The sequence below is a fragment of the Mobula birostris genome, chromosome 18, assembly GCF_030028105.1.
Source record: "Mobula birostris isolate sMobBir1 chromosome 18, sMobBir1.hap1, whole genome shotgun sequence".
Classification (NCBI taxonomy): Eukaryota; Metazoa; Chordata; class Chondrichthyes; order Myliobatiformes; family Myliobatidae; genus Mobula; species Mobula birostris.
This window is the reverse complement of record NC_092387.1, coordinates 18,508,797-18,532,882: the sequence shown is the minus strand read 5'-3', so window position 1 is coordinate 18,532,882 and position 24,086 is coordinate 18,508,797. Positions and strand designations below refer to the sequence as shown.

The window sequence follows — 24,086 nt, the reverse complement described above, 5'->3', positions numbered from 1 at the left end:
TACCTCGCACAAAGCCATGTTGACTCTCCCTAATAAGCCCCTGTCTATCCAAATGCTTGTAGATTCTGTCTCTTAGTACTCCCTCCAATAACTTAGCTACTACTGACGTTAAACTCACCGGCCTATAATTTCCCGGATTACTTTTCGATCCTTTTTTAAACAACGGAACAACATGAGCCACTCTCCAATCCTCCGGCACTTCACCCGTAGACAGCGATATTTTAAATATTTCTGCCAGGGCCCCCGCAATTTCAACACTAGTCTCCTTCAAGGTCTGAGGGAACACTATCAGTTTAATTCTCCATTCCACTGATCCATTTGTCTGACCTCTTGCCCTGTTACAAGCCCCACAGGAGCAAGGAATATTTCTAACTGGCCAAGTTGCAGCCTTCTGAAGTCCTATCAAATTTATCACCTTATGACAACTTCCGGTATCAGAACTGACCATTTCTGCAAGTCATTCAGTGATAGGATACAGTTTTCCCTGTTAGAAATGTGGAATCTGCTAGACATGTCTCAATTTAGTAAGAACAATTACCACAACCACTAGCTTGATTTCACCCCATTACATACAGCCTTTGTCCTCTATCACTTGGCAACTTCAAGGCCCATTTATCTCTTGAAGACCCAAAACTAACTATTTCTCTTCCATAGATGCTAACTAAACCAAGTGTTTCCAGAATTTGCAGTTTAATTTTAATAAAACTAACTGCAATTGTGAGCTCGACTCAAGAATTTTCAATGCTTAGCTTTGTCAAATTGAAGTTACACCTCCTGGAAGGTAGATATGCACACAACCTAAATACCACAAAAGCCATTCTGTAGCCTTTAAAACTTCTAATTACAGAGAGCATTAGCAACTGCTTTGTGTAAATTGACTATCAACTTGAACATGTCATAAAATCAGGACGTAAAACAGGTACAAAAGGTTACATCTTGTCAACATCTCCCATGAAAAACCTAACTGTGGACACTATACACAAATTAAAATTTAGGTAATTTACCCATTGATGTTTTAAAGATAACAGTAAAACAACTAATGAAAAGCTGGCAGGACAGTAGGCATTCACCCTGCCCCAGTAATAATCTAATACCAGAAATGCTTTGAATCATTCTTGCAAGTACAGAATTCCAAGATTCATCACCTTCAGTGAAGGAATTTCTTCACTTTTCTAAGTGGCCTAGTTTTTGTTCTGAGACCAATCACTGGTTCAAGATTGTTCCATGTATCCAGCTTGTCAATTATTTTTTTTAATATACAAAATAAAACTTAAGATTAAACAATCACCTTATCCAAAACACTAGCAAGTGCAGGTTTCTCTACCCACTACTTGTAGATCAAGCCTGCCACCATTGGAGCCAGTCTTTCAATGGCAAGCAATTTTTTTTTTTTTTTTTTTTTGGCAAGGACATCAAAACTGTACACAATATCCCAGATGCAGTCTCACCAAGATGGCACAACAGCAGTAAGTTTTTTTTTAATTCTTGTATTCAAGACATCTTACAATAAAGGCCAACAATGCATTAGCATTTAATTGCTTGATGAATTTGTATTGCAGCTTTCAGGTAGTTTCTGTACAATCTCACCATTTCAAAACACTTCTACATTATGGAAAGTGATTTCCATTTATTTTATTGCATCTGCCATGTGCTTCATCAATTCAGCCTGGCGCTATCCCCTTAAAGGATTTCTATATTCTCATCATTATCTACACATTTCTAATTTTGCCAGTTCAAACCTAGAACTGCCTCATCAGCCAAATCACAACACAAGAAATAGGAGCACAAGTAGGCCATCTGGTCTGTCAAGCCTGCTCCGCCATTCAATAAGATCATAGCAAATCTGGCCATGGACTTCTCACCCACCTTTCCCCCCCATAACCCCAAATTCCCCTCCTATGCAAATATCTATCCAACCCTGTCTTAAATATATTTACTGAGGGAGTCTCCACTGCTTCATTGGGCACAAATTCACTGCTCTGGAAAAAGCAGTTCCTCATCTCCACCCTAAATTTACTCCCCTGAATCTTCAGACTACATCCCCTCATTCTAGTCTCCCCTACCAGTGGAAACAACTTTCCTGCCTCTATCTGATCTATCCCATTCATAACTTTATATGTTTCTATAAAATCTCCTAATCCTTCTGAATTCTAGCAGAATCCTAGGCAACTCAATCTCTCCTCAGTCTAACCTCCATCTCTGGAATCAACCTGGTGAACCTCTTCTGCACTGCCTCCAAAACCAGTATATCCTTCAAGTAAAGAGACCAGAACTGCATGTAGTACTCTAGATGTGGCCTCGCCAGTATCCTATACAATTGTAACAACCTTGCTCTTAAATTCAATCCTTCTAGCAATGAAGGCCAACATTCTATTTCCCTTCTTGATATCCTACTGCACCTGCAAACCAACCTTTGATTCAAACACAAGCACTCCTAAGGCCTTCTGCACAGCAGCATGCTGCAATCTTTTACCACTTAATCAGAATCAGGTTTATTATCACCAGCATGTGACGTGAAATTTGTTAACTTAGCAGCAGTTCAATTCAATACATATGGAAGAGAACAAAAATGAGTAAGTCAATTACAGTATGTATATTGAATAGATTTTAAAATGTGCAAAAAAAACTTTAAAAAAAGTGAAGTAGTGTCCAAGCGTTCAATGTCTATTTATAAGTTAGATGACAGAGGGGGGGAAAAGCTGTTCCTGAATCACTGAGTGTGTGCCTTCAGGCTTCTGTACCTCCTACCTGATGGTAACAGTGAGAAAAGGGCATGTCCTGGGTGCTGGAGGTTCATAATAATGGACATAGCCTTTGAGACACTGCTCCCTGAAGATGTCCTGGGTACTTTATAGGCTAGTACCCAAGATGGAACCAACTAGATTTATTACCCTCTGCAGCTTCTTTTGGGCCTGTGCAGTAGCCACCCCCCCGCCATACCAGACTGTGATGCAGCCTGTCAGAATGCTCTCCACAGTACATCTATAGAAATTTGAGTGTATTTGTTGACATACAAAATCTCCAAACTCGTAACAAAGTATAGCCACTGTCTTGCTTTCTTTGTATCTATATGTTGCAACCAGGTTAGATCCTCAGATCTTGACACCCAGGAACTTGAAACTGCTCACTCCCTACTTCTCATCCCTATGAGGACTGGTGCGTGTTCCTTCATCTTACCCTTCCTGACCCTTTCCCTTCCTGGATAGGGGAGAACCAGTGGATGTGGTAATTTGGATTTTCAAAAGGCTTTTGACAAGGTCCCACACAGGAGATTAGTGTGCAAACTTAAAGCACATGGTATTGGGGGTAAGGTATTGATGTGGATAGAGAATTGGTTAGCAGACAGGAAGCAAAGAGTGGGAATAAATGGGACCTTTTCAGAATGGCAGGCAGTGACTAGTGGGGTACCGCAAGGCTCAGTGCTGGGACCCCAGTTGTTTACAATATATATTAATGACTCAGACAAGGGAATTAAATGCAGCATCTCCAAGTTTGCGGATGACACGAAGCTGGGTGGCAGTGTTAGCTGTGAGGAGGATGCTAAGAGGATGCAGAGTGACTTGGATAGGTTGGGTGAGCGGGCAAATTCATGGCAGATGCAATTTAATGTGGATAAATGTGAAGTTATCCACTTTGGTGGCAAAAATAGGAAAACAGATTATTATCTGAATGGTGGCCGATTAGGAAAGGGGGGGGTGCAACGAGACCTGGGTGTCATTATACACCAGTCATTGAAAGTGGGCATGCAGGTACAGCAGGCGGTGAAAAAGGCAAATGGTATGCTGGCATTTATAGCGAGAGGATTCGAGTACAGGAGCAGGGAGGTACTACTGCAGTTGTACAAGGCCTTGGTGAGACCACACCTGGAGTATTGTGTGCAGTTTTAGTCCCCTAATCTGAGGAAAGACATCCTTGCCATAGAGGGAGTACAAAGAAGGTTCACCAGATTGATTCCTGGGATGGCAAGACTTTCATATGAAGATAGACTGGATGAACTGGGCTTGTACTCGTTGGAATTTAGAAGATTGAGGGGGATCTGATTGAAACGTATAAAATCCTAAAGGGATTGGACAGGCTAGATGCAGGAAGATTGTTCCCGATGTTGGGGAAGTCCAGAATGAGGGGTCACAGTTTGAGGATAAAGGGGAAGCCTTTTAGGACCGAAATTAGGAAAAACTTCTTCACACAGAGTGGTGAATCTGTGGAATTCTCTGCCACAGGAAACAGTTGAGGCCAGTTCATTGGCTATATTTAAGAGGGAGTTTGATATGGCCCTTGTGGCTACAGGGATCAGGGGGTATGGAGGGAAGGCTGGGGCAGGGTTCTGAGTTGGATGATCAGCCATGATCATAATAAATGGTGGTGCAGGCTCAAAGGGCCGAATGGCCTACTCCTGCACCTATTTTCTATGTTTCTGACGTCCACAATCAGCTCTTTCGTCTTACTGACATTGTGCCAGTTGTTGCTGCGGCACCATTCCACTAGTTGACATCTCACTCCTGTACGCCCTCTTGTCACCACCTGAGATTCTACCAACAATGGTTGTATCGTCAGCAAATTTATAGAGGTATTTGAGCTGTGCCTAGCCAGTCATTTGTATATAGAGTGTAGAACAGTGGGCTAAGCACACACCCGAGGTGTGCCGGTGTTGATCATCAGCGAGGATGATTGTTATCACCAATCGGCACATTGTGGTCTTGTTAGGAAGTCAAGGATCCAGTTGCAGAAGGAGGTACAGAGGCCCAGGTTCAGCAACTTCTCAATCAGGATTGTGGGAATGATGGTATTAAATGCTGAGCCATAGTTGGCAAACAGCATCCTGACATGTGTTTGTGTTGTCCAGGTGGTCTAAAACTGTGTGGAGAGCCACTGACACTGCATCTGCCATTGATCTATTGTGGCGATAGGCAAAATTACCTGATCTTCCAATTTGGAAGAAAAAAATGGATCACCTCACATTTACCAACATTGTACTCCATCTGGCAGACCCTTCCCCACTCACTTAACCTATATCTTTCTGCAGACTACCCTCTGCACAATTTGCTTTTCCACTCAATTTAGCATCATCAGCAAACTTAAATACACTACATTCAGCCCCTTTGCCAGCTGGGAAATGTTTATCATGAACAGTTGCAGCAGACCCCTGCAGCACAACACCCACCACTGATTACTAACCAGAGTAACACCATGTATCCCAATTCTGCTTTCTATTGCTTAGCCAATTCTTTATCTATACTAATACATCACTACTAGTTCTATGCATTGTTACGGACAAGTCTTATGTGGTACCTTATCAAACGCCTTCTGGAAATCCAAGTAAATAACATCCATCTGCTCCTCTCTATCCATGCATTTGTTATATTCTCAAACTCCAGTAAGTTTGTGAAATGAGACTTGCCTTTGCTGAATCCATGTGTGTCTGATGGATCCATTTCTTTCCAGATGCCTATTTAATGACATCATTAAAGGTGTTAAACTGACTAGCCGATAGTTACCTGTTTTTTGCCTATACCTTTTTCTGAACAGTGGCGTGATATTCACCTTCGTCCAATCTGCCAGGACTTGTCCAGAGAATTTTGGTAAATTATCACCAAAGCCTCATCTATAACCTCTTTCTTTCAGTACCCTAGGATGCACTCCATCCAGACCAAGGGACTCTTCTATCTTTAGGCCCACAAGTTTGCTCAGCATTACTCCTTTAGTGATAGCTATTGTATTGAGATCCTCATCTCCCATCGTATTCTTATCACCTCTTCAGCATGTTAGACATGTCCTCCACTATGAAAACAGACACAAAATAGTCATTCAAAGCCTCAGCTGTTCCCTTATTACCCAATACAAATTCTCCTTCATCCTTCAAGGTACCTGCATTCACTTTGGCCACCCTTTTCCACTTTATTATAAAAAACTTACTATTTTTATATTTTGTGCTAGTTTATTTTATTAAAATACCTTCCCTATCTTTATTGCTCACCTAATGGTTCTTTGTTGCTTTTAAAGTTCTCCCAATCTTCCAGTTTCCCACTACTCTTGGCTATTTTGTACACAAGTTTTTAATTTGATACCTCCTCATTTCCTTAGGTATCTATGGCTGGCTCTCCCCACCTTTACAGTCCTTGCTTTTAACTAGAATATACTTTTGTTGAACACTGAAAAATCTTTGAAAATCTTTCACTGTTCCACCATAAAGCCCGTGTTCCCAGTCTACCCTATCTAACTCCTCCCTTATCCTGTTGTCTCCTTTGTTTAGGCATACACTGGTTTTAGATCAAACTATTACACCCTCCATTTATACAGGACCCCCTCCATTTGTATGAGAAACTCAATCATACTGTGTTCATTTTTCAAGAGGATCCAACTACAAGATCACTAATTTTACCTGTCTCGTTAGATAGGACCAGACCCAAAATAGCATGTTGCCTTGTAGGTTCAGTAATCTGCTGTTCATAGAATGAATGTGATGGCATTCTTGAGGTCCTGCTCAAAAATGCCTTGACCAATTTGATTCACCCAATGTACATGTTAAGGTCCATGTTAGCTGCTGTTCCATTCTTACATACCTGAGATATTTCTCAGTTTATTGCCTGTGCCATGTAATGTTACTACTCAGTGGCTGACAGACAACTCCCAGTGATTTTTCCCCCCTTTATTATTCCTAATCTCTACCCAGATGGATTCAACATTCTGCTCCTTAGATCTTGTATCATGTCTCACTAATGCCCTGATTAATTTGATCACAAATTCCTGCTTCTTGCACCTGTGCTGAACTCATCAACTTCTTCACTTTTGCCTCCAACTTCCACCTTGCCCACAAGTTTATCTGGTCCATTTCCAACACCTCCCTTCCCTTTTCCTCAGTCTATCTCCAGAGACAGCTATTCCACCAATGTCTATTACAAATCCATAGACTCTCACAGCTACCTAGGCTACACTGCTTCCCACCCTACTTGTAAAAACACCATCCCTTTCTCAATTCCTCCATCTCTGCTCTCAGGATGAGACTCTTCATTCTAGGACAAAGGAGATGTCCTCCAGTTTCAAAAAAAAAGAGACCAATGCTGCCCTCACTGCATCTCTTCCATTTCACACACATCTGGTCTCACCCCATCCTCCTGTCAACTATCAGGGATAGTGTTCCTCTTATTCTCACCTACCACCCAAGCCTCCTCATCCAGCACACAATTCTCTGAAACTTCCACCACCTTCAATGGGATCCCACAACCAAGTATCTCTCCCCCTCCCCCCACCATCTGCTTTCCAAAGGGATCACTCCCTACACAACTCCCTTGTCCATTCATTCCTCCCCACTGATCTCCCTCCTGGCAATTATCCTTACAAGCAGAACAAGTGCTATTCCTGCCCCTACACCACCTCCCTCACTACCATCCAGGGCCTTAAACAGTCCTTCCAGGTGAGGCGATACTTCACCTGAGAGTCTGTTGGGGTCATTTACTGTGTTCAGTGTTCCCAGTGTGGCCTCCTGTACATCAGCGAGACCCGACAGATTGGGAGACCACTTCGCCAAACAACTATGCTCCATCCACTAGAAGCAGGATCTCCTAGTGGCCATCCATTTTAATTCCACTTCCCATTCCAATAGGTCCATCCATAGCCTCCTCCACTGTTGTGAGGAGGCAACACTTAGGTTGGAGGAATACCTTATATTGTTTGGGTAGTCTCCAACGCAATGGCATGAACACAAGATTTCTCAAATTTCTAGTAATGCCCACCCCCTCCACATCATTTCACCAATCAGCTTCCCAGCTCTAATTCCTTCATCCCTCCCCCTCCAGGTTTCACCCATCACTTGGTGGTTCTTTCCCCTTCCCCCACCTTTTAAAATCTACTCAGCTTTTATTCCTTCTGGTCTTGCAGAAGGGTTTCAGCCCGAAATATCAATTGCATTCCCCCACCGCCAAATAGATGCTGCCTGGCCTGCTGAGTTCCTCCAGCATTTTGTGTTGCTTGGACTTCCAGTATCTGCAGATTTTCTCTTGTTTGCAATTATGAATAGATTTGGGCCCCAACAGCAATGCCCGTAGCACTCAAGTCCTACCCTGTCAATATGGAAAGTGCTGTTACTTCCACCCAATATATATCAATTCATTACCAATTTACATCATCAACTGCATGTGCTTTGATCTTAACCAACTTGTGTTACCTCAAGTCGTCTGAAATCCAAGTACTACACACCCACTGGTCTGCAACTCATGTCCTCTATTCTGATAGAGAAATATGATTTACTGTTCATAGGTCAATACCAATTTTGCTCCACACCACTTTTCTAGGACTTCCACACTAACATTTCCCCTATTACTATGTTAAGCCAAGATCAGTTGATTCCCATTTTCTAAATCACTGTTCAAGGATCTGTAATGGTGTTCTAGGCAAAACCATTTTAATCTCAAGCCTGGTGCTCAAAACGTAACATCTGCAGTTGTGCATTGTTGGATAGTTTATTGACAAGTTACATCAATGTCAAGTAGTTTTAGAGTCTATGCTTTCACAAGTCCTATACAACAGTTTATTCTTTTCCATATCCAGTCACATCACAGACACCAAATGAATGTAGCAGTAAAATGGATTCCACAGTCAAAGATCAATTTTTTGAAAATAAGATCAAGTTCAATTTGGGGAGGATGGGGGTTTGGGGTTCTAACATTTGTCATTCTTTTGGGGCTCTTCTGTTCTGTGGATGTCTGCAAAGTACTTGAGGTTGTATACATAATAAATGGAACCATTTGAATTCAAAACCTACTCCAATGAATAATCAAGATTTAACTGAGAAAATTGGAAACAAATACATTCATCTGTGAAGTCTAGAATATTCAAATTTAACTGAAGGGTTTTACTGCAAGGATAACAGGCAAAACCAAATACCTTCCCAGTAATCCCAGCACAGTGCAAGGAGAAAATGTAAACTAATGAAATACAAGGCATATTTCACCATCACCTAGCAGATTAGAAATCTGTTTAAAACAATCTAGTGTAGCAACCAATTTACTCAGATACAAAATTGGCTACTGCAAGAAACTATACCTGCTTCAGACATCCGGCTTCACATATATCAGCCTATGCTATACACTGGCCACCAAGATGTTACAGTCTTTAACACGGGCTCCTTTGCACAGCATCAGCTGCTTTTAGAGATTAGTCAAGGTGCTCAAGCAAATTACAGACAAAACCTAGCATAACCAATTCTAAACTGGTGATTAAAATATCATGGCTCAAATATCTTCATTCTAAGATGCAGTGTATTTGAAACTGATACAAAATGCAGTCCAAATAAAGTTGGTAAAGTGACAAGGCAGCAAAAGCAATACTGCATTAAATAAACTACATACAATAGCCGAAATGCAATCATAACAGGTTTCATGTCTAGTAATAGCTTAAAGAATAATTTTTTTTTTTTTTTTTTAAAAACATGCATGGTTTTAAGATTAGTCAGTCTGAAATGTTTACTGCAAGACGTATTAGATGTGTAAGTGGTTTCAGTTGTTCACATTTGTGAACCCTTGTGCAAGTGTAGCCTCAGCTTCAATACTGATTGCAGGGAAGAACTCTCCCCCACCCCCCAATGGCCATTCAGCCCATCTTTTCCCAGCTCAGTAATCCCACATTTGCCTAACCCATACTCACATATCCCTTTTAAAACTTCCCTTCGCTAATTCTACCTATAAAAGCACAATTTATCAAAATCACATTATTGTCAGCACTGATTGTTTGGTGCCAAGCCCAAACACAAGAGAATACCCTAACAAACACAATAGCAACCAATTTACAAGACAATTATGCAGACAGCCATGAGCAGTCAACAGAACCATCATATGCATAAACATAAAACTCCAATGTGAACATTTAAACAGACTAAATAATCAGAGGACAGCAGAAAAGACATTTATTGGATGTTCTGCAGGGATAGTTAGGGTATTACACTGAGTTTTGTTGGGAAGCTGGATAGCTACAGGAAGGAAGCTTTGGAGGTGACATGTAATCCTGGTGATGGACTGGCAATGTCTTCCTAATGGCAATTTAACAACAGCTAGGATGGGTAGAGTCAAGCAGCATTTTTCCCCCCCCCCCAGCTCCTCTTCATTCTGGCAAAAGTCTCAATGTCATTAGTTGACAGCCAATGATCTTCTCTGCTGAGTGGACTGTTGACTGCAACCTGTACTTGGGAGAGGGAGAAGACAATGGGAAACTAAATAGGGGTAGAGCCAGTCAAAACACAATGATGGCAGAGTAAAAATTCATCAGAATATACCGAGATAGAAGTTTCCAAGCTGGTGTCGAAAGAACAATCTCTGCTGCACTTTCCTGGTGATGAATGTAACATGCTTGACCCACTTCAATACATTGGTAATGGTAGTCCCCAGGAATTTGAATGACAACTCCAAACACAGACTAACCATCAATTTCAAAGAGAACAGGTAGGGGTTGTCAGCAGAAGTGAATCTCTTCCTCTACTTCTGAGGGGAAGTCACATTATTAGAGATTAAACCAAATCATGTCATTCATGAACTTTAGAATTTTTTTTTTATATAATGGATTTGTCTGTGGAGGTATAGTCATTTGTATAAAGTGAGAACAGGAGGGATAACAGAACAGATCTGGGGGGGGGGGGGGGGGGGAGAGGAGGAGTCTGTGATAATAGACACTGGATCAGACACATAGGAGCCCAGCCTTACATACTGCTTCCTTCAAAGAAGTTTGTAATCCACTGACAGATACTATAAGGCACAGCTAGCAAGATTAGCTTGCTGTGGTGCAACTCCAGAACCAGTGTTGAAGGTAAAGTTAAAAATCTGCAAACAAGATTGCCACTTTGATACAGAGCCAAGTTTCAATCTTAACCAAAATCTGTAGGTCACAAAATATCCTAAGATTCTGACCCTGGTTTCCACATGGCCAAGGTGTTGACCATCAATACCTTTAACCTTCAAGTTTGATCAAGTGAATTCTTTTCCAAAACTCACTTTACATCTTGTTTCTGGATACATCAAATTACTTCAAGGGCAGTCTAGAGGCAAAATTATTTGAGAATTCTAGAGTACAGAACCTCTCAGCGAAAAGGCAGAGCAACTGAAATAAAGCCACAAAAAGGAAAAATGTAGTAGAACATAGGTAGAGCAGAAGAAACTGCATGGGATTAAAAGGAAATATGAAAACAGAGTTAGAAAACAAGAATCTTTATCATGGCTTGACAGACCACAGGTAATGACTATATTGCAAGATAGCAGCAGTGACCAACATGACTAATGGCAATGTCCTGCAGACAGATCATGAAATACATTTAAAAATATTTCTACTAATTTGTGCACAACTTGAGCCTGTATTTACATTTAGCAATTGATTTTAGGTTGACTGAGCAATCTGGTGGTTTTGGTATCACAGAGGGAATTAGGCACGGTCAAGCACAGAGTGTTTCTAACAGCAGATCGCAAACAAATAACCTACTCCAATTCTTGACCAACTCACCGATTAAAGCATTGAGCAAGATTAAAATAGAGGATGAGAATGGAAGGCAAGTGGGTATACAGTGGCAGCTACCTGTGTTTGACCAGTTTATATCCCTCGCTGCTGCAGGAAGATGCAAGAGTCTTAGGTAACATTTGGTTGGTGCAGTTTGTGCATTGGACTTTTTTTTTTAAAAAAAAGGACAATGCAATTCATGTTGTGTTTCTAATTACTCTTATTGCTATTTTACACTATTCTGTTCAGGGCAGGCTGGCTTTGTGGCCTGTAGTCAACGAACCGCAGCACTAAATTTGACTGAACAATCCTGGACTATTTCTAGGACTCCTCAGTTTGATGTTTAATACCGTGATATTCCCATGTTTTACACCATTTGTACAACTTTTTTTGCATATCGGGTATTTGATGTTTTCTTTGAACGTGTTCCATGGTATTTATCTCATGTCTGTCTGTGGGAAGATGAATCTCAGGATTATATACCAAATACACAACCGGATAATGAATGTACTTTGAACTTTGACCTGGGTGCCACAGCAGTGTAGGGATTAGTGCAATATTATTATTACAGCTCAGTGAATCAGCTTGGAGTTCAATTCCAGAGTCATCTTGTAAGTAGTCTGTACATTCTCCCCATGACCATTTTAGTTTCCTTCATGTTATGGTTTTCTCCCACAGTCCAAATAGAGGTTAATTGGTCATCATGTATAGTCCTGTGACTAGGCTAGTGATAAAATAGGTGGGTTGCTGGGCAGCACAGCTCACTGAGCCAGAAGGGCCTATTCCACACCATCTCAAAATAAAAGAATAGGTAAACCAATTACACTTAATATACCATTCCCCTCCCCAATCATTAATGCCTGAGGGCAGTTGGACTACTGGAGTGAGAAACAAAATGTTAATATTTTGACAAGACCTGAATATAGGGTTGAGTTGCAGGAATAATTAAACAACTATATATTTGTTTCTACTTCATGTCAAGATGTGGGTGTCACAGAGTAGGGTTAGAATTCTTGAACAAGTTTCAGTGAAAACTAAAAATTAAAGCATAATTATACAGAACAGGATACATGTCAAAATCACTTAAAGACGACTTGCTCTAGCATACCATTTGAAGCTGTTGATTACAGAATTGAATGGAGATTGTAAAATAGGATAGAGATTATAAATGAAATGTTGATAGCCTTTCACAAGTCAGAAACCTTGCATCAATTTGTAATATTTGACAATTTCATCAATAACCACTCATAAAAGCATCCTATCAAAAGATAAAATAGGTTATTAATGTACAAAGTAATCCAGAAACCCTATAAAAACTATATACAGTGCCTATAAAAAGTATTCACTTCCTTAGAAGTTCTTATGTTTTATTGTTTTATAACATTCAATCAGTGGATTCAATTTGGCCTTTTTGACACTGATCAACAGAAAAAGACTTTCGTATCAAAAGTGAAAACATCTCTACAGTGATCTAAATTAATTACAAATACAAAATAATAGTTGACTGTATTTATTCATCTCCTTTAATATGACAAACCAAATCACTGGTGCAGTCAATTGGTTTTAGAAGTCGCAGTTAAATGGAGATCACCTGTGTGCAAAGTGTTTCAATTGATTGTAGTAAAAATACAACTGTATCTGGAAGCACAAAACAGGAATTCTGCAGATGCTGGAAATTCAAGCATCTTCGAGGTCTCGGCCTGAAACGTCAACTGTACCTCTTCCTAGAGATGCTGCCTGGCCTGCTGCGTTCACCAGCAACTTTAATGTGTGTTGCCTGTATCTGGAAGGTGCAACTGCTGGTGAGTCAGTATCCTGGCAAAAACTACACCAAGACAAAAGAACACCAAGTAACTCTGCAGAAAGATTACTGAAAAGCTCAAGTCAGGAGATGAAAACAAGAAAATTCCCAAGTCACTGAAATTCCCTGCGTACAGTTAAGTCAATCATCAAGAAAAAGTGGCACAGCTGTAAATCTGTATAGAGCAGGTAGTCCTAAAAATTGAGTAACCATGCAAGGAAACTAGTGAGGGAGGCCACCAAGAGACTCAGGACACTCAAGGAGACCCACCCTCAAGCTGTAAATGCTGCCAAAGGGGCATCTACTAAATACTGACTTGAAGGGGTGAAATACTTAATTATTTTGTTTTATATTTATAATTCAGATCACTTTGTAGAGATCTGTTTTCACTTTGATGATTGTTGATCAGTGTCAGAAAAGCCAAATCCTGTGATTCAATAAAACATCAGAACTTCCAATGGGGCTGAATATCTTATAAGCACTGCAGTCATTCTGCAAGCACTTGGGAAATCTTGATGCACTGGAATGGGATACATATAACCATCATTAAAGAGGGCAACACACCATTCAGACAGGTCTGCTGTGATCCAACTGATCTACCTTTCCTTGTGTTAATTTCAATTTCCTTGGGTCGCCATGACCAAAACACCCAATTGTCAACCTGCAGATTTCCTCGTGTTTGCATCGTCCTAAATACACTGGGTTAGCGAAATCCAAAGAATTGAGAAATAAAAGGAAATTTCTCTCATCTCAAGTGGCCAACTCCTGAGATTTGGCCTACTCCTAAACAAATTAGTCAATACGAACTAGCTCCACATCAATGTCACTGTTCTCAGCAAAGTACAAGGTAAAAGACAGACCACCTCATTTTAACTCTAGAACAGGGATTCCTAACTTTTATGCCATGGAGCCTTACCATTAACTGAAAGGTCTGTGACCCAAGGTTGGGAACACCTGTTCTAGAATATAGTCCTAGTATCAGTCTTTCAATTTACCCATCAATCTAGTGAGTCTTCACTGCACATCAATTTTCATGACCACTTGAGACAAATTTGTACAATATTTCAGATTTGGTCTCACAAGGAACTTTTATACCAGTTAAGATGTCTCTTGTACAATAAAGATGTCTCTCCTGCAATAAAGAGCAGCTTTTCTCTTATTCTGAGCAATATCAGCATTAATTTGTGCAAGACCACAAGATATAGCAGTAGGCCATTTGGCCCATCAAGTCTGTTCTGCCATTCAATCACAGCTGATCCAATTCTTCTAGTCATCCCCACTCCCCTGCTTTCACCCCACACCCCTTGATGCCCTGGCTAATCAAGAAACTATCTCCGCCTTTAACACACCCAATGACTTGGCCTCCATAGCCACTCATGGCAACAAGTTCCACAGATTTACCACCTTTTCACTAAAATAATTTCTCCACATCTCAGTTCTAAAAGGATGTCCTTCAATCCGGAAATTTTGCCCTCTTGTCCTAGACTCCCCTACCATGGGAATTAAACTTTGCCGTATCTAATTTGTTCAGGCCTTTTAACATTCAGAATGTTTCTATGTTATTTCGCCCCCCCCCCCCCCAATTCTCCTGAACTCCGGGGAATACAGCCCAAGAGCTGCCAGACATTCTTCATGCAGTAACCCTTTCATTTCTGGAATCATTCTCATGAATCTTCTCTGAACCCTCTCCAACGTCAGTATATCCTTTCTAAAATAAGGAACCCAAAACTGCACACAATACTCCCAAGTGTGGTCTCACAAGTGCGTTATAGTGCTTCAACATCACATCCCTGCTCTTATATTCTATACCTCTAGAAATGAATGCCAATGTTGCATTCGCCTTCTTCACAACCAACTCAACTTGGAGGTTCACCTTTAGTGTATCTTGCACGAGGACTCCCAAGTCACTTCGCATCTCTGCATTATGAATTCCCTCCATCTAAATAACAGTCTGCCCATTTATTTCTTCCACCAAAGTGCATGACAATACACTTTCCAACATTGTATTTCATTTGCCACTTCTTTGCCCATTCCCCTAAACTATCCAAGTCTCTCTGAGGCTCTGTTTCCTCAACACTACCCACTCCTCCATCCATCTTTGTATCATCGTCAAATTTAGACACAAATCCATTAATACCATAGTCCAAATCACTGACATACATCGTGAAAAGCAGCGGTCCCAATACTGACCCCTGTGGAACTCCACTGGTAACCAGCAGCCAGAATAGGATCCCTTTATTCCTACTGTTCTCTGCCAACAAGCCAATGCTCCACAAACTCTAGTAACTTCCCTGTAATTCCATGGGCTCTTATCTTGCTAAGCAGCCTCATGTGTGGCACCTTGTCAAAGGCCTTCTGAAAATCCAAGTACACCACACCTACTGCATCTCCTTTGTCTACCCTGCTTGTAATTTCCTCAAAGAACTGCAGGTGGTTTGTCAGGCAGGATTTTCCTTTCAGGAAACCATGCTATCTTTGACCTATCTTGTCATGTGCCTCTAGGTACTCCATAAACTCATCCCCAACAATCGATTCCAACAACTTCCCAACCACTGAGTCAGGCTAACAGGTCTATAGTTTCCTTTCTGCTGCCTCCCGCCCTTCTTAAATAGAGTAACATTTGCAATTTTCCAGTCATCCAGTACAATGCCAAAATTTATCGATTCTTGAAAGATCGTCATTAATGTCGCCACAATCTCTGCAGCTACTTCCTTCAGAACCTGAGGGTGCATTCCATCAGGTCCAGGAGATTTATCCACCTTCAAACCATTTAAGTTTCCTCAGCACCTTCTCAGTCATAATTTTCACTGCACAAACTTCACTTCCCTGACACTCTTGAATGTACGATATAATGCAGATGTCTTCCACTGTGAAGACTGATGCAAAATACACATTTGGCTCCTCTACTATCTCTGCATCTCATTACAATATCCCCAGCATCATCTTCTATTGGTCCTATATCCACCCTCGACTCTTACCCTTTATATACTTGATAAAAAGTTTTTTCTTCCTTTGATATTAGTCACCAATTTCCTCTCAATGTCTTTCCCTTCCAAATGACCTTCTTAGTTTCCTTCCGCAAGTTTTAAAAAAATCTCCCCAATCCTCTATCTTCCCACTTGCTCTGGCTTCCTTGTATGCTCTTTTGCTTTCACACCACCATCAAGACACCTGAAACAAAAGCTCAACTACAGCTGTAACTTAACTAAATGCATATTTCTGAAATCTCACTGTCAACTGCATTACCACCATCTATCCAGTCACAATTAAAACTTAAAAGCAATTCATAGACAAAACTTAAACAAGCCAGATAGCAATGAAGGACAATACCAAAAGTGCCCAAATACAAATATTACTAAAAGCAGTAAAATCCAGACATTTTATTGGCAATTAATGTTATTTTGTTAGTTAAGTTGGAGAAATAAAACTGTTTCATTTCCCAGCTATCTACAATACCACCCTCAACATCTGAAAAGCAATTCTTACCGCACAAGAACAGCAAGTTCCAGTAAGCAGCAGAACTGAATCAGAAGTATATTGCAAGATAAATTGCCTAACAAGCATCCATGTGAAGTGACCCTTGCTTTTAGACCAGAAAGCAAGGCTTTAACTTTTCAAGATACTTTGGTAGTCTCATCTTTCCCTCTTACAATACAATCTTACCCCAACCCAGGAGATTATATGCACAAATTTCTGGTTTATCCTCAATTTCAAGCACCCAAAATTGCTGCCCATGCTTTTAGTTACACAGGACCCCAGCTGAAATTCAGTCACTAAACAGACATCCTTTAAAATTTACCTCTGACCAAATTTGGTCAATTTTGCAGACACTTATAATCCAGTAAAACTCTTTATGGCATTAAATAAAGCACTAGAACAATACAACATTAAGTGCATCAAAGCCTGAGATATGCCAGCCAACCAAAAACTACTTCATGTTGAACCGAGCAAAATGTTTACCAACATAACTCCCTGTAAGTGTATTACCTCCCACATTCTCCCTGCGACCCTTGGTGATAGGAGTTGTGCAGACTCCTGAGAAGTCCAAAGAGTTGTCTAACATTGCGTTTATTCTGCGGAAGATGTCAGCATTACTGCAGGTGGACAAGGCTGGTGTTTCTGTAGAGCGGGGCACATCCCAGCAATCCTGCCCCGTGCCACTCTCGTCGTTCTGAAAAATATTAAGTTATTAGAAAGCCACTTTCGTAATTTCACATTCAAATTAAGTTACCTCTACCATACACTTCATGAGCTGTCCCGCGAACGGAGGAGCGCGGTGGTACGAGGGTCTGCACTGCGCCCAACTGGCATGGAAGGCCGTCCAAACCCGCAAGGTCTCAGGATGACCCGGGTGGGCCTCACCGCGCATGCGCAGATGATTGCACTGCACGGTCCCACCGCCAGGAGGCGCGCACTTCCACTCGCCTGGTATGAAGGGGCGGAGCAGGACACGACACCGCTCTCCCCCCCCCACCACACACACAAGCGCCAAGGGCCTCGACCCTTTCGGCTCGCTGCGCGCCGGCTCGTCGAGCCTAGTCGCTCGCCTAGAAACCCGTCTGTCCAGCTCAGAGCTCCTGCCCCTCCCCTCATAATGAGGATTCTCCCACCCCGGCCTCTATCCTTATCCACCGTCATTCGCCTCGCATTTGCCTTGGCGCCACCTGGGGCTGGTTGCCGTTACTCGGGCACTTGCGGGGCAATCATCCCGCCCTGCGCTGTTACCATGCGCTGCCGAACCCCAGCTCCGACTCCGGCAACCCACCGATTCTCCCACGCGCTCCTCCTCGGCCGTCAATCACAGCAGCAGCCAATCCCCAACCGCAGCCACCGCCCCGCCTTCACGACGTCCAAATCGACTGCAGAAGAGGGGGGTGCTCGGATTTGAAAGGTCACCGCAGGAGGCCATAATTGCAATAATAAAAGCGCCGTTCCCCCTTTATTATTAAGTAATAGTTTTCAAATATTACCGGTACCCTACAATTCGATACGTGGCGCCGTATGATAACTAGAGTAGCATCTCATTCATCCACCTTTTTACCCCGCCCGCATTTGCCGTCGCCCACCGAGGTGCGCTGGTAAACAAACGCACGTGGCACAGCACGCGCCGCCCCTTCTCCTGCTCCACGTGCAGGCGGGCGCGAGCCGAGCGGAGCGGACCAGTCCCGGGGAAGCAGACATCAGACAGATGCTCCGACTGGCTGCTCGACTTCTGCTGCTGCAGCGGCAAAGCCTCTAACGGGCACTACGGAGCAAGCAATGCTCTTCTTGCAGTGTGCATTCCCAGAAAACCAGAGTCATGAAGAACAAACGATTCTGGGTCATGTTCGATTTCTGCAACGCCTTTTTTTTCCCGGAACGGTGCCAAGATTCTTGCATACATCTTCACTACCTACTTCAAGCACACGTGCGCATGGTACTTTTAAGTTCAGTTCCCATAGATTGGTTTCCAAAAATAAAAATGCAGTACCCCTTTCACTTTGGCCAGCAATATAAATTAAACAAAAGCATCTTAATGTGTTACCGATAAGTAGACCATGCATAGGCGTCACATTTAGTCCTTACGCCAGAGGTTTGAAAGTTAAACCCCGACAATCGACTGCAAAGCTCAGTAGAATACAAGTGCAATAATTACCAGCACGGAAACATTTTAATAAGCTTGAGGCCGCTCCCCGGTCTAGAGTCGCTTCTGTGTTGCTAACACAACCTTCCACAGGAGATAAGGGGAACAATACAAATTCCGTAGGTCATCGCCATTCTACATTTGGGATGGTTTTAAAAAAACGCATCCAAGGATAGGCAACAAAACGTTAATATACGCAAGCAGTAAAATATTGCGACACTTTTTAACGGTGCACTGAAAGTTGGAAATACCCTGTAAAATGCACACGGGCTCTATCTCGGCATTGAATTAGAGCGCAAAAAAAAACCTATTATTGTAAAATTATTTGCTCCCGTTGCCATTGATATTCCTCACTCTTATCAGCAAGCCCCAGCCGGACTGTCGTGCAAGCTCTTGTTACTGTCGTGACGCACTCTTGGTGCATTCCCTCCCTCTCTCTCGCCTTGTAACAATTTTCCTTACCAGCGAAAAAGCCATGGTCACCTTCCCGACCGGAGTACTCGCCACAATAAAACGGAAAATGAAATTTGCAACACAGCGACTAGCAATGGGATGAAAATAGATCTTTAAAATAAATCAAGACGTTTTGCAACAACGCTCATCGCCCAACGCCCCCTATTTATGTCATTGGCGGCTTTCCGTCCTAACCCGGTGCCAGATGATGCACATTGGAAACACCTGATCTCTTGTCTACACCAGGTTTTGGCAATTTTCCTGACTTCCTCCCCCTGCCCCGGCAAGGGTCAGCGGCTCAGTCTGCAGAGTAAATACCGGAGACGGAGGTGTGACACGAACAAAGAGGAAAATAGGGCACGCAGATTTTGCGACGGAGAAAGGGGATTGTAGAAGGAAAATTGCAGGGCAATGTGGGAAGGCAGACTATGCGGGGGTGGGGCTATTAGGTGTCTGAGGGGGTATTGAGGGGGAGGGTGGAATGCAGGGGGATTTTGCAATGCATTGCGAAGTAAAGGTAATGCAGGGGGCAAAGGAGGTTCTGAGGATTGAGTAGAAGAGTACAGAGTTGTAAGGGGTATGTGAGGGAAAGGGCTTTATAAATGTCGGGGAATTGTGGAATATGTGGATGGGGTTATATGCAGGATATAGGTCAAGTAGAGTATGGGAAAGTGATGTAGGTATAAATGGGTGGAGAATATGAAAGTATTTGGGACCGTCTGGGGAGGAATGGGAGGCAGGTATTGGGAGAGTATGGTGCAACGGGTGAAAATAAATGGAGAGAAGTACAAATAGAGTGGAGAAGGGATACAGGGGAATATGGAATGGGGCATTACAGGATTATGTGGGGGAGACATGGGAGATGGCTAGGGATGAATGTGCAGGATACAGGAGGAGTGTGGTATAGTAGTATGGGGATAGGTGCCATTATAGAGTCATAGTGCACCACAGCCACAGAAATGGGCCCTTCAGCCCATCTAGTCTGTGCTGAACTGTTATTCTGACTAGTCCCATTGACCCACACCTAGATCATAGTCCTCTCTGCCCTTCCTGCCCAAACTCCTCATAAATGCTGAATTTGAACGCACTCCCACTGGCAGGTTGCAGCACCCTCTGTGTGAAGAAGATCCTCCTTAAACATTTCATCTTTCACCCTTAACCTATGACTTCTAGTTCCAGTCTCACCCACCCAACCTCAGTGGAACAAGCCTGCTTGCATTTATCCCTCATAATTTTGCATACTTCTGTCAAATCTCCCCTCATTCTCCGACGCTCCAAGGAACAAAGTCCTAACCTATTCCACCTTTCACTATAACTCAGGTCCCGGCAACATCCTTGTCAATTTTCTCGGCACTCTGTCAGTACTATTAATATTTTTTCTGTAGGTAAGTGACAGAACTGCACACAATGCTCCAAATCTGGCTTCCAGTGTCTTGGGCAACTTCGACATGGCATCCCAACTCATACACTCAGTACTTTGCTACACATGCAAAGTGCTGGAGGAACTCAGCAGGTCAGGCAGCATCCGTGGAAATGAATGGACAGTCGATGTACCGAGCCAAGACCCCTCCTTGGGGCCCGAAAAGGAAGGGGGAGGGGGAAGGAGGATAGCTGGAAGGTGATAGGTGAAGCCAGGTGGTGGGAAAGGTAGAGGGCTGGAGAAGAAAGAATCTGACTGGAGAGGAGAGTGGACCACAGGAGAAAGGGGAGAGGAGGTGAGAACAGGTAAGAGGCCAGAGCGGGGAATAGAAGAAGATGGGAGGGGGAGGGAATTTTTTTAACCGGAAGGAGAAATCAATATTCATACCATCAGGTTCACACCTGTATACTCAATACACCTTGTATTGAAAGTGTGCTCAACTCTTTGATTTACGAAGACTAATGTGCCAAAAGCCCTCTTTTGTGATGTCACCTTCGAGGAATTATGGCTCTGTATTCCCAGAGCTATTGCTCTACTGCATCCTCAGTGCCGACCGTTCACTGTGTATGTCCTATCCTGGTCTGATTTGCCAAAGTGCAACACCTCACATTTGTCTGCATTCAATTCAGATCCGGCTACAAACTTTGACAGCCTTCTTCGCTGTCCACCTTGCACCCAGTTTTGGTATTATCCTCGAATTTGCTGATCCAGTCCAGTTTACCTCATTATCATCCAAATCATGAATGTACAGTGACGGACCCACCACCATTCCCTGCAGCAGACCACCAGTCACAGGCCTGTAGTCAGAGAGGCAACCATCTGCCACCACTGTCTGGCTTCTGCTGAGCCAGTGTTGAATCCAACAATTTCATCCTGAATGCCGAGCGACTGATCCTTCTGGACCAGCCGCCCATACAGGACCTTGTCAAGGACCTTGATATTGTAGACAATGTCCACGGCCTTTCCTTCATCAACTTGCAAAACTAATGTGCCAATTCTCCCTCCATTCCATTCCCCCTCCCATATCTGCTCATTCACATCTCCTCAATCCTGCTCTCCCTATCCACATTTTGGTTCTCCATACCTTCTCATGTTCTGCATTCCCCCTCCAATTTTCCTTAATATTCCCCATATCCCCTCAATCAAAACCACGTTAACTATCCCCAGTTGGTTGGCATCCACCTGTCTTGAAGGACAATGGGTGATGATGATCATCACAAGCCTGGGGGCAAGGTATGGAGATCCTGAGATGCCCAGTTGTCACGATCCCCCTCTCGGCCTCACCAGTGTGGTCCAAACGAAAGCTCGTTTGGCACTAGCGTGGCTACAGGAGCTACCAGAAGGATGTTCAATGACACCCAGCTGCCATAGGGGCTCCGTAGGGACTCTGGATTTGCGGTCTGGGTTTACTCCCGTAGCCTTCGTCTCTCCCAAGGCTGCCCACAAGGCAGTGGGGCTACTTACCCGTAGCTGGGGATCTGGTTCGCAAACACCAGCTGGGCTGTGTCAATCCAAATATTTATATATCCACTCAATTCGCATATCCTCCGACAGTTTACCCACTACTAACGTCAGTCTCACCGGCCTATAATTTCCCATCTTATACTTAGAGCCTTTCATGAACAATGGGACAACATTAGCATGGCATAGCTAATGCTACTCTGTTGTTCAAGGAAGGCTGTAAGAATAAAGAGGGGAGCATGGGGGTGACATGCTGAGCCTGGTGAAGGGATATAGAGTGAACGTGGAGGGAGACGGGGAAGATGGAGGAAGGTCCAACGGAAAGAGCACCACGGGGAATATGGAGAAGAGAGACTGGAAATGGATAAAATAATGAGATAGAGATATTGGATTGGAAAACAGATAGATGGGGATGTGGGGATATGGGGGAAATGAGGGGACATGGAGAATATTAAGGGAAATGGGAGTGGGGAATGCAGAATATAAGAAGATCTGAAGGACCCAAATGTGGATAGGGAGAGGAGGATTGAGAAGATGTGGGGAGGGGGGGATGGAAATGTGATATGAGGATACAGGGTGGGCAAGTAGGGTCACGGGAAGGGGGAATGGGCAATAGGTGGGATATGGGCAGAGCAGAACTGAGAGGAGGTGGGGGGCATGGGGAATGGGGGTCGGGGAGATGAAGAGGGCAGAATGAGAAGAAATGAATGAGCAATATGAGGTGGAATGGGGAATGTAGAGGGAAATTAGGAGGGGAAAGGTGGAATATCAGGAGATATAGGGAGACAAAATTGGGAGTATGTGGAGAGTGGGAGACGGGGGGGAGTGAGCTGATCTAAGGAGATGGTGTGGGTGATATGGAGAATGGGGAATATAGGGAGGGGGACTGGGAAGAAAGGAAAGGAGTAATGAGGGACCAGGCCCACAGCTTATCAACCCATACCAGGGCAAGGAAATGAATTTCACCGTAATGGGAACATCGTGGTACACTTTAAGCACCTGCCCACTTTGCAAATCCACAAGAGGAGATTAAGCTTCCTTTGGTTAACCCACTGGTTTGACAATGAGTTATAGACACTCAATCTTCATCAGTAAGACACTTAGACCAAAGAATAATGACTATGTTGGATTCAACTACCAGAAGCTAATAATTAAATTATAGTAACTATCAATTATCATGTCTGCAGTATGTGTTCTCCAGAGTAAGAGGCAATACAAAGCTAAAGTACTATTGAAGAAAGAGAAGAGCCAATGGTGCATGAGTTGACGTACACCAAGAGTGGAGATGGACTGAGGATGGTCGACATCTCTACCCCATTACTGTGAGAGAGTTAAAGTGTTACAAGTGCTGTTTATTTATTTGATTCATTTAGAGATAGGGTGTAGAAAAGACTCTTCCAGCCTAATGCGTCACAGCACCCAGCAGCCCACCTACTCAACGCCAGCCTAACCACAGGACAAGTCACAATGACCAATTAACCCACTAACCAATACACCTTTGGACTGTGGGAGGAAACTGAAGCACCCGGAGGAAACCCACACAGTCACGGGGAGAATGTACAAACTCCTTACAGAGGACACTGGAATTTAACTCAGAACTCCAATGCTCCCAGCAGTAATAGCGTCGTGGTAAGCACTACACTACCACGGCACGCCACAGCTCTGGGTCAACCGCATGGAGAGACCCCTTGGTGCAACTCTGAAGAACAGAAAAGTTGACTTGGTGGATGTGTATCATAGAGTCCGGGATAGAAACAATCATTTCCTCATCCCCCAGATTCTCCCCTCTCACATACTCACCGGGGCAATTTACAGTGACTGATTAACCCACCAATCCACACATCTCTAAGTCACAT

At 43.1% G+C, this 24,086-nt stretch overlaps 1 protein-coding gene across 6 annotated transcripts in view; it reads right to left on the bottom strand.

Moving 5' to 3' along the window:
• The window catches only part of LOC140211987 (cytoplasmic polyadenylation element-binding protein 1-like), a 111,299-nt gene extending 92,869 nt beyond the window's left edge, over window positions 1-18,430 (bottom strand). For 2 of the 6 annotated variants that reach the window (XM_072282303.1, XM_072282304.1), the window contains exons 1-2: window positions 17,999-18,035; window positions 17,261-17,444 (exon numbers count right to left, since the gene is read on the bottom strand). In XM_072282303.1, coding sequence (XP_072138404.1) covers window positions 17,261-17,444; window positions 17,999-18,001 — 187 coding nt within the window. In that variant the 5' untranslated portion in view covers window positions 18,002-18,035. The other 4 variants (XM_072282308.1, XM_072282305.1, XM_072282306.1 and 1 more) reach the window with 4 other exon arrangements.
• Window positions 18,431-24,086: the final 5,656 nt, after the last annotated feature.